Raw genomic sequence first — 11,343 nt, 5'->3', positions numbered from 1 at the left:
TCGCTCGATGACCGGTTCGCTCGATGACCGGTTCAACGATCGAGTGACCGGTTCAACGTTCGAGTGAACGGTTCGACCACTGGTTCAACCACCGATTCAACGATCGAGTGACCGGTTCAACGATCGAGTGACCGGTTCGACCACTGGTTCAACGATCGAGTGAACGGTTCGACCACCGGTTCAACGATCGAGTGAACGATTTTGACCTCGATCTAACTCCATATCTTTACAAATATGGAGTTTTTACGAGCTTGATCAAGGTTGTACTCAACAGAAAGACCATCGTAGAAGATGCTATTTATGGTCAATTTTGACCAAATCGTGGCGAAAAGTGGAACTTGCGCATGGAATATCTCGAGTTAGGTAAGGAAATCAGCTATAACCGTTTAAAAGTCTTCTATATAGTTTTCCGAGAGCTTTCGAATGGTATACATGATATTGTCTGGAAATAAGTTTGAAATTTTCAAAAAATTTCGCCCTAAGGATTTTGCCTGGGGAAAATAGAAATGTCCCAAAAAAGGGATGTTCCACCGTGGGAATTTAGGGGAATTTTTCATGAGGTATAAGCATCCTATAGCGAAGGTCTGGAGAAAGTTTCAGCTAGATCTTATTTTTTTCCTACAAACAGCCTGTATTTTTGTAACACGACCACACTAATGGTATACGCCATGACTCATGAGATCGTATCCGTATCTTCTTAACATTTAAGCTGTCAGTGGTTTTACTCTCGAAAGAGGGACCTGTCCGAAATATCGGAGAGCGTAAACATTTTGTATTTATGTATATCACGTTTTCCGATCAATTCTTATCACCATCTAAAGTTGTCGTATAATTTGTAACCCGGTATATACTTATGTTAGTTGCCTACTCGGCGCACTTTGTACTTATGCACGTGTTTATACTTGAAAGACCAGTTCATGATTATACTTTATACAACATGGTCCATACCGAACTGGATTGAACTCGTTTTTTAAATTTTACAAATTGAAATGCCACTTGGGGCATTTGTGTTTTGGTTGTTGGAAGAGATATAGAAAACACACAACAATAACAAATAAGAAAAACAAATTTTGATTATTTGATTATTTGGTTATTGAGTTATTGATTTAAAATGGCTGAAAAAAATTCAAAGAGACAGCGTGCTGGACTTGTCTCGTTTGTTAAGAAATTATTAGAAGGAGATATCAAAGAGATTATGACTACTGAACAGTCAAAGTTAGTGAATGACAAAATTGAATATCTCGTTGTTTTGAAAAACACTGTCAAAGAAAAATTGAAAAGTATCATGGAGCTATACCAAGAAATTGCAGATGAAGAAACCGAGGATGATGATTACAATTTGATTATGAATGACGCATTGGATTACGAAGTCAAAACAGACTACGAAATACGTAAGATTGAGAATTTTGTTACCAAATTTTCTAGGGGAAAGAGCACTGGTGGGGGGTCTTCAAATGTCGAGCTTTCTACTCCTGTAAGTTCTGTCCAATCTGTCGCAAAAGCAAAAACAAACGTGAAACTTCCGACTTTGAAAATCAAACAATTTTCTGGGAATCCTGCTGATTACCAGTCATTCATAGAATCGTTTAACGTTGCTGTTCACAATGAAAAAAGCATCCCAGATGTACAAAAACTTAATTATTTGTTGGGTTACCTCGAAGGAGAGGCAGAAAATTTATTGAAGGGATTTCATTTATCGAGCGAAAACTATTCAAAAGCTCTAGAATTGTTAAAAGAGCGTTTCGGCAACAAAGAAAAACTTATATCGTTTCATATGGGGAAAATTATTGAACTTGAATCGGTATCTAATATCAATGATTTGAAAGCTCTACGAAACCTTTACGACACCGTTGAAACTCAGCTACGAAATTTAGAAACCTTTGAAATGAAAAATGAAGAATATGGGCCACTTTTGATCCCACTTTTGATGAATAAGATGCCTGGAGAAATGCAACTTATTATCTCAAGAAACATTTCGAATGAACAAAAAATTTGATTTATTAACACTTTTAAAAACATTCAAAAATGAGCTTGTAGCTCGCGAAAAAATCTCTTCAAGTTGTTTACAAGAGAGTAAATTTACTGGAAGTTCATTGTTAGGTCACACACAAAGATCTAATCGTAATGACAACGCCTCCTCAAAAAATCTCTCTACGAAGACAAGTGAGCGAAAACAATGCATCTTTTGTAAACGAAATCACAAAGAACAATATTGTGATATAGTAGAGAATAAAGAAATCAGAAAGTCTATAATAATAAAAGAAAGACGTTGCTTTTGTTGCTTTAAGATCGGCCATTCATCAAAACAATGTCGAACGAATATGAAATGTTTTGTGTGTAAAGGAAAACGTTCTCTACGGTGGAGAAAGAGGAAAAACTCGATGACCCAAATTTATCTGGTCGCCGGTCGTGGTCGCTGGTCGTGGTCGCCATTTCTGGTCGATGTTTAGAAACTCCCAAAGGAAAACACCACGTCTCGATTTGTACAAACAATGAACAGGATAAAAACATTGAAACTCTCACGAAAGAAAAAGAGAAAGACAGTTCAAATAAAAAGGAGGGAAACGATGAAAGTGTTTCGTGTGTAGCTGGGTCAAAGAATAATAATGTATTTTTACAAACTGCTACTGCTATATGGTGGCCCATGGGAGCCAAGTTAAATTGTTTTGACATTTCTATAAAAAAAATTCATTTCTATAAAAAAAATTCAAAATAATTTACTTTTCACATTCATTTTTGCAATAGCTTTTAATTTAAGTTTTGAACTAAATATTGATTTCAAAATTGATTTACTTTCTATTTTCGTTTCAAATTAAAAACGGGTTTGTTTTCAAAAACGATTTCCAACTCAGCCCATCGAGGCCATGTCATTTTAAAATCAATTTTAAATTATTTTAAATGAATTGATCTGACAGCCCATTGAGGCCACTCATAGAAATGATTAAATTTCAACAGATAAAGTTTCTTTTGATAATAGAACGAACCAGTTGTTTGTTTTAGGGGGGGGGGTCACATTGGGGTTTCCTCGGAGCCAAAAATATTAAAGCATATGGCGGCAACATGAGAGGGGTTGGAAGTAAATAAAACTTCCCTCTTATTACACTCTTTTTTTATAAGAACCAGTAAATTTTTGCTGAGGCTCGGCTGTTCTTAATTTTTTGGCACTTTGAGCCTATTGAATTGTTCTTATTTTGTTCTTATTTTTTCCAAGGTAAAAAACAAGTTTTGGCTATTTACTTTACTATTTAAAAGATTTTAGAAACCAGGGCAACCAGGGATTCTTTTTGCTATAACTCTCTAACTTCAGCCTCTCCACTGTTCTTAAATTGTTCTTATATAAAAAAAGTGTATTTCCTCTCTTCTCAACATTTTTCCTTTTATGCTCGCATGCTGCATATTAAATAAAAATTCGACTCTTTATTTACACATCAAAACAAAGGCTCTTCATGTTCCCTATGGGGGGGGGTCGCACATAAAAATTAAAGCATGCTTTATTTTTGGGGGTTTCCTTGGAGCGTTAAAAATTATACGAAAAGTCGGCGACATCACAAGAGTGAATTGTAAATAACAGCGTCTTTTTAAATTTGCCATGGAGGGGGAAAGACTGTTTTTTCTTCTGTGGTGGAATTATAAGAGAAAAAATGCGCAAAGGCGATCAAGAAGAAAATTTTCCAACTTTATCATGATGTATCGTGCTATTACCACAAGACTGCGATCTAACCTATTACAAATGCAAAACTGTATGTTACTTGGGATTACAAACTCTAATGCTCCACGTTATTGGGCTCAAGACTACGAGCAAAATTGGTTTGAAACCATGTGGGAAAATAGAAACAATCAGATATTTTCTGAATTCTGGTACAAAGAGTTTCGCATGAGACCTGAGACATTTGAATTTATCGTTGAATTGGTTCGTGCTGAAATGGAAAGGCGTGATACAACTTATCGTCGATCAATCCCTGTAGAAAAGAGGGTGGCTGTTTCCATTTGGCGCCTCTCTAATGGAGCCTCTTACAGAACTGTTTCCAAAACATTTGGGGTGGGAAAAACTACAATTGTTGAAATAAATCAAGACTTTGTAATTGCACTCCTACAACATACCAGAGAATTCATTCACTTTCCCGAGACAGAACTAGAAACTGCTATCGCAATCGAAAAATTCCATGAGAGTGCTGGGTGTGAATTGCCACAGGTAGTCGGAGCTATTGATGGGACCCACATGGAGATTCTCAAACCTGACAGCGAAAGTAGAGTGGATTACTTCAGTAGAAAACGAAAGTACACGATTATGAGTCAAGGGGTGGTCGGTGCTAATTCTATATTTCTCGATTTTGTCACTGGTTTTCCTGGAAGCATACACGATGCTCGTGCCCTTCAATTTACTGATCTCTTTCGAAAAGCGGAAAACGAAACTATTCTTACTACTCCTAAGAAAGTGATCGATGGTATGCGAATAAGACCACTTATTCTAGGAGATGGAGCTTATCCAGCTAGTACCTGGCTCCTTAAACCTTATCCTCATATAGCCCCCCTTGATGCTGAACAGAGAAATTTCAACAGAGCCTTATCGTCTAGTAGATGCACTGTCGAAATTGGATTTGGGCTCTTAAAATCACGCTGGAGATGCCTCTTAAAACGCTTGGATTATAATTTAGAAAATATCCCAGGAGTAGTCATGGTTTGCGTAGTACTTCACAATATTTGTCAAATTAGAGGGGATAGCTACATAAGCACGGACGATGTACTAGAAAATGCTATCAGACGAGAAAGAGTGGCAAGGAGAGAGAGAAGGCAACTACATGATGATTTTGATGATGGAAATGCTTTGAGAGAACATCTTAAAGAATATCTATCCTAGTTAAAAAAGTCACTTCAAAAACACAAGAATTTTTTCAAAACATGAAGATATAACTTTGTAATATAGTATTAAACTACTGTTCTTTTGATTTTTTTTCACTGAAAATTTTCCCAAGTTCCAATAAAAGTTTTCTGTCCATTTCTTTTTCCTTTTGTTCATGTTCAAGCTGCTGCTTCAACATATCCTTAAAGAAATCTTCCGTTTTTTGAGATTGGGATTCAAACACCTTGATTTGTTCTCTTTGAAGCTCCAACAGTTCTTCACGGAAGGGCTTACCCTTGGACTTCCCTTTGCCTTTATTGGTGTTAGTACGAGACTTCTTCAGTTGCTTAGGGGTTACATTTAAGGTGGGTTGAGCACTGGGTTTATCACAGGATTGAACACTAGATTGACCTTGAACAATCTCCGAAGTCTCTAATAATTGTCCCTCATTCTCGTTCTCATCATAAATAGAGCTTCTAACTCCAGCACCAGAGTCAAAAATATCATCATCATTTAATCCAATTGATATAGTCTCTTCATCGCTTTCAACCGGTTGCTGGTGTTGTTGCATGGCACCAAGGAGATGTGGCATTTTGACTACATCCCGACAACCATATATTTCATCAAATTCTTCGTAGAATTGGCTGAATTTAGGTGCTTCACCAGTACTTTCATCGTTGTGTTTTTTCGCAGCTTTGTAAGAGTCTTTCAGATTTCTTATTTTATCCTTCAAGTTTTTCAAAGTCCATTGCTTTCCATGTTTGTTCACTTCAGCCAAAATCATTCTCCATGCTTCGGGAGCCTTGTGGGACTCCAAATCATCAAAATTGGCTTTCCAGCTGGTTACAAGTACGAGGGCCTGGTTTTGTGGCCATGTTTCTCTCGTTTTCTTAGCTTTACCGGTTTCAGTTGACGAATGATTGGGTTGACTGGAACTCGACTGCTGTTGTTGAATCACTGCTGATTGTTGTGCTACTGGCTGTGGAATTGATGATAATGGAGCTCTTTGTTGAGCTCGCTGCTGCTGTCCAAGTTGTGGATAATAGGTTAGAAATTCACTGTAAGTAGGAGGTGCAACACCAATTCCAAATTGTAATCGAAATTGATGTATGTAACTCTCATACATCATCAAAGAATTGGAATGCGGTGTATCAGACATCACAATTTCAAATTTAACTTCACAAATAACTGCACTTCTTCTACACTCTTCTTTCTGTCTTTAAAAAAAACACGAATGAAAGGTCAAAAATATTTTCAATTTGCACACGGCATGTGAGCCAATTCAGTTCAGGTTTATTTACTTTTATCAACAAAAGGTCTATTATCAAACTTCTCTCGAAACAGCCTAAAGCACGCATAAAGAGTGGTTTGAACTACGCTATAATTTTTAAAGCACGAGAACATCAAAAACAATAGAATTAAACAAAGTAAAAAGTGGTCGCACATCAAATTCGTGCTTATGATTTTCATTTCCATGGCAACAGAATAAAGCATGCTATAATTTTTATGTGCGACCCCCCCCTATATATTGTTTGATGAATAATTTTGTCTGCAAAAAGAAGTAAATTTTTCAAGACAATACAACCCACCAGCCAAACAATGAACAATAGAAAGGAAAAGCACTGTGACGGACAAAAAATCTCTCATTTATGGTACCATAGAACACTGGAGTAAAGGATATCATTTTATACTCTCCTACACATTTGTAAAAATATTTGGGGTTTAAGCACTAAGTTGTTTTGGCCTTGATGGGCCGTGAACTGTAAACAAACCAATAAGTAACCATAGTAACTTCAATCTTTTAAGCCTGTAGGGGTCTGGAGACAAAGCTGTCCTTGGCACTGATGGGCTACGTGAGAAAAGTGATTTTAAAAATAAAAAAACAAAATGCTTTTTAAAATGATATCGAAAAGTAAATGAGAATTAAAACAAAATTTAAATCATTTGTGTGGCCTTGCTGGGTCGTATTTTAAGTTGTTTTTAAAGTCATTTTGAAAACGAAATTACTTTTAAATTGATTTTGAAATGAAAGTTAATTTAAATTGTAAAATGAAAGTTATTTTCATTTATAAAAAAAATATTTTTCTGAGTTTTTCAATAAAAAATTACTTGGCACTTATGGGCCACCATACTGCTACCGTTTCGAGTAAAACGAAAGAACAGAAAATGAGAATTCTTTTTGATTTGGGGTCACAGATTACGTATATTACACCGAAAGCTGCTGAAAGACTCGAGCTAAATGAACCCATCGCGACTAAAGATATATGCATTAAAAGTTTTAATGATAACTCTACAAACAAAACTCTGAACGTTTTCGAAGTTACCGTGAAAGGAAAAAATTGTGAAATTCCAGTGACTGCTTTGTGCAACGAAATTTGCCACCCACTGAAGAATCAGAATATTGAAAGTGTTTATGAAATTCCTGAGTTTGCTTCGTTAGATTTTGCAGATTCGAATCCAAAGAACTCTCCGTTAGTCGTTGACATGCTGATTGGTGCTGATAATTATTGGAGATTTTTCAACGACCACAAAGTCAAAAATTCCAAAGGAACTTTGGTTGCTATTGATACAAAGCTAGGCTATGTTTTGTCCGGCTCTATTAACAAAAATCCGTTAGAATCAAACGTTTTGACCACGCATGTTCTAGAGTGCCAGTATGAGATACGCGAACCGAACACAGATTTACAAAAAACTTTGAACAAATTTTGGGACAGTGAAAATGTCCAAGAATCGAATGACGAAATTAAATCTACTACTGCTATTGAAAATTTCGAAAATGATATTTCTTTTAATGATGAGGCTAAACGTTATAAGGTCTCCCTACCATTTCTCGAACAGTACGAAATTTTGAATGATAATTTTGAAACCACTAAACGTCGACTCAGATCAGTGCTTCTGAAACATTTCAAATCGAATGAGGAACTTTTGAAAACTTATGATTTTATTATCAAAGAACAGATTGAACTTGGTGTGATTGAAGAAGTTCTAACTTCAACCACTCCAGAGAAAGCTTTTTACTTACCGCATCGTCCTGTTTGCAGAGACGACCGTATAACTACAAAGGTCAGAATGGTCTTCGATGCTAGCTCTACAACATACGGTCCTTCTTTAAATGACTGTTTAGATCCAGGACCTTCGCTCACAACGTCATTATTTGGCATTCTACTCCGTTTTCGTGCTAAGAACATTGGTTTAGTCGCAGACATCGAAAAAGCTTTTTGGCAAATCATGCTGAACGAGAAAGATCGTGATTTTGTTCGTTTTTTATGGTTGAAAGACACCAATGATATTGATTTTCAGAACTTTGATAACAATCAACTCGTTACTTATCGTATTTGTCGCGTTTTATTTGGAGTTACTTCTTCACCGTTTCTATTAAATGGAACACTGAGATACCATATTAATAAGATAAAAGATACGTCAGTTCGTGACCTGCTACTCCGCTCCTTACACGTCGACGACCTTACGACAAGTCTAGACACTGAAGCTGAAGCCTGTGAATTTTATACGTCCTGTAAAGAACATTTTGCTGAAGCCAATTTCAATCTTCGTAAAGCTCAATCGAACTGTGAATCGCTCGAACGAAATCTGAAAAAACTTTTTAAAGGAGAGAATCAAGTCCTCGACAAATGTGACCTCACTAAAGTGCTCGGCCTCCCATGGAACAAAGGTAATGATAAGTTCTTTCTTAATTTCCAAAACTCTTTACACTCAGCTGAATTTTCGTTACCTACAAAGAGAAATGTTATTCAATTTACGTCGTCAATTTTCGATCCTCTCGGACTTATAAATCCTCTTATCGTGAAATTGAAAATTTTATTCCAAGATATTTGTATATCCAACACTGATTGGGATGAGACTATTCCCACTGAATTAATTTCTGTCTGGCAGCAAATTTTACTTGATTTGAAGGAAATTAAAGATATTAGTTTTCTGAAACCGTATTGTTATACTACAAATGATGATCCAGTCGTTTCTCGTGAACTTCATGGATTCAGTGATGCTTCAAAAAGAGCATATGGTTGTTGTGTTTATCTAAGAACTGAATTTGATTCTGGTCTTGTAAGCACATCGTTAGTTACAGGCAAATTTCGTATTGCACCCATAAAGGGTAGTACTGTCCCCAAATTAGAACTGTGTGGGGCTCAAATTTTAACTATCATCATCAATCAAGTGAAGTCTGAACTGAAAGATACACTTTTTATTGAGAAAATTTATGCTTGGATAGACTCCACCGTCGCTTACTGTTGGCTCAAAAACGAAAATAAAGTTTACAAACAATTTGTTCAAAATCGAGTAAATGAGATAAGAGGGAAATCAAAAACTTTTGTTTGGAAACTAATTGACACTTTACAAAATTCTGCTGATGATGTAACCCGGGGTTTATTGTTATCTCAAATTGTACAAAATAAGAGGTGGTTGAATGGCCCCGAATTTTTATCTCTCTCCCAAGAACACTGGCCAGACCTAAAGCCAGGAGATAACTTTTCGAAACAAAATGAACATTCTACTACAGAAACTGTTAATCTGTTTGTTGGAACTGAATTTGAATTCTCTGACCTTGATGATGAAGAGAAAGTTACTTGTTTAGCTACTAACACTGCATTTAATCTCGTTTTATTTAACAGTTACAATATTGTTCGTGAGTATCCTGATCCAGATTCGTGTGAAATACCACAATCTGATGAAAGTCATACAATTTTTAGTGATGGGGTCGAGGTCCCGAATTTACTGGGAATCCTCGATCCAAGTAGATTCGGTTCGTTATCCCGTTTATTTCGGGTGACGGCCAAAGTTTTAAAATTCGTGAGAAACTTAAAACATTGTGTTCAAAACACTAGGCACGATGCCGAAGAATCAATCAATCATCTAGTGAACGCAAAGAAGCTGTGGATCCTTGAAGTACAAAAAGAATACCAATCACCGCGATACGAACAATTGAAACGAAGTCTGGACGTTTTTACAGACGCTAATGGTATTTTACGATGCAAAGGACGGCTAGGAAACGCACCCCTTCCGTTCGACACGAAATTTCCAATTCTTATACCACGTGATTCGAGATTAGCTGAACTGGTTGTACTCGAATGTCACCAAACCGTTGGACATAACAAAACGAAAGATACCTTCAACGAAATTCGCTCACAATATTGGATTCCAAAGGGCAGACAACTCGTCAAGAAACTGATAAACTCGTGTTTAGTTTGTCGATTATTCGAGGGTAAGCGATGTATTTACCCTGACCAACCCAAGTTACCATCAGAACGTGTCGATCAAAGTTACGCGTTTGAGAATATCGGTATAGACTACGCTGGTCCGGTATTCGTTCGAAACAATTTTGTTGATCAGAAAACTCTTTACAAATCGTGGATTGCTTTGATAACTTGTTACTCTACGCGAGCTGTATACCTTGATCTCGCTACAAGCTACGATTCAGACGCTCTAATTCGTATTTTAGAACGTTTCTTCAACAGATATAACGCTCCGAAAGTTATTAACTCTGATAATGGTTCGAATTTCACCTCTAATGCTACACAAGATTTTGCAAAATCTCGTTTTATCCGTTGGAAATTTAACATTGAGGCTGCTCCCTGGAGTGGTGGAGTGTTCGAGAGACTGGTTCAGTCTACCAAACGTGTCTTACGCAAATCTCTAAGAAAGGAGATACTGACGTGTGATGAACTTTCCACACTACTTAAACGTATTGAGAATATTCTAAACAATCGTCCGTTAACGCATATTTATGATTCCGAAATCACACAGCCATTGACCCCAAACCATCTGATTTACGGGAGGAAGATTGAGACTTCCGTAAAGAACACGGACGAGAACGAGAACGACAATGAAATAAACTGTGGCGCTATAAAGCGTGCCTTGTCATACTTTTGGGAACAATGGAAAAGTGAATACCTTACAAGTCTACGCGAGAGGAATGTTAAACCCAATCGCAACATGAGAACTGAAACTCTAAATGTTGGAGACGTTTGTCTCATTGATGACCAAGAACCAAGGGTCAAATGGAAGATGGGAAAGATCGAAGAACTCATCAAAGGTAAAGACAACAAAGTACGTGGCGCTGTCGTTAAGACAATGAATGGACAGTTAAAGCGCCCTATCAATAAACTCGTTATTATTCACAGTAACAAAACTGATGAACTTGATTATGCGGGTATCACTTTTGTGCCCAACGCATTAGAAGATATACAGTCCTCTTAAATCGTGTTTTGTTTATATTTTGATAGATTTATGACATTTATTTGATAGTCTATATGGACTTATGAAACTATATTTCTTATGATATTTTTAGGGTCTCTCACTTCTGTGGGGGAGTGTCGTATAATTTGTAACCCGGTATATACTTATGTTAGTTGCCTACTCGGCGCACTTTGTACTTATGCACGTGTTTATACTTGAAAGACCAGTTCATGATTATACTTTATACAACAAAAGTAGAGTCCGTCTCAAAAGTATGTGGACACTTTAGTTTGTTGCCCTTTTCTCAGCAT

The 11,343-nt window shown here is 36.7% G+C and overlaps 3 protein-coding genes across 3 annotated transcripts; 2 read left to right on the top strand and 1 right to left on the bottom strand.

Moving 5' to 3' along the window:
• The first annotated feature begins 1,111 nt into the window (after positions 1 to 1,111).
• LOC136802027 (uncharacterized) lies at positions 1,112 to 1,996 on the top strand. The gene has a single exon (XM_067058725.1). The coding sequence runs from the start codon at positions 1,112 to 1,114 to the stop codon at positions 1,994 to 1,996; it is 885 nt and encodes a 294-aa protein (XP_066914826.1).
• A 1,689-nt stretch (positions 1,997 to 3,685) lies between these two features.
• LOC136802026 (uncharacterized) lies at positions 3,686 to 4,858 on the top strand. Its single transcript, XM_067058724.1, has one exon. The coding sequence runs from the start codon at positions 3,686 to 3,688 to the stop codon at positions 4,856 to 4,858; it is 1,173 nt and encodes a 390-aa protein (XP_066914825.1).
• On the bottom strand, positions 4,811 to 6,293 carry LOC136802025 (uncharacterized). Its single transcript, XM_067058723.1, has one exon. The coding sequence runs from the start codon at positions 5,997 to 5,999 to the stop codon at positions 4,932 to 4,934; it is 1,068 nt and encodes a 355-aa protein (XP_066914824.1). The 5' UTR covers positions 6,000 to 6,293; the 3' UTR covers positions 4,811 to 4,931.
• Positions 6,294 to 11,343: the final 5,050 nt, after the last annotated feature.

This window comes from Clytia hemisphaerica, unplaced genomic scaffold (genome assembly GCF_902728285.1).
Source record: "Clytia hemisphaerica strain Z4C2 unplaced genomic scaffold, Clytia hemisphaerica genome assembly, whole genome shotgun sequence".
NCBI lineage: Eukaryota > Metazoa > Cnidaria > Hydrozoa > Leptothecata > Clytiidae > Clytia > Clytia hemisphaerica.
Note: the sequence above shows the minus strand (reverse complement) of the source record. Positions and strands in the feature narration are given on the sequence as shown.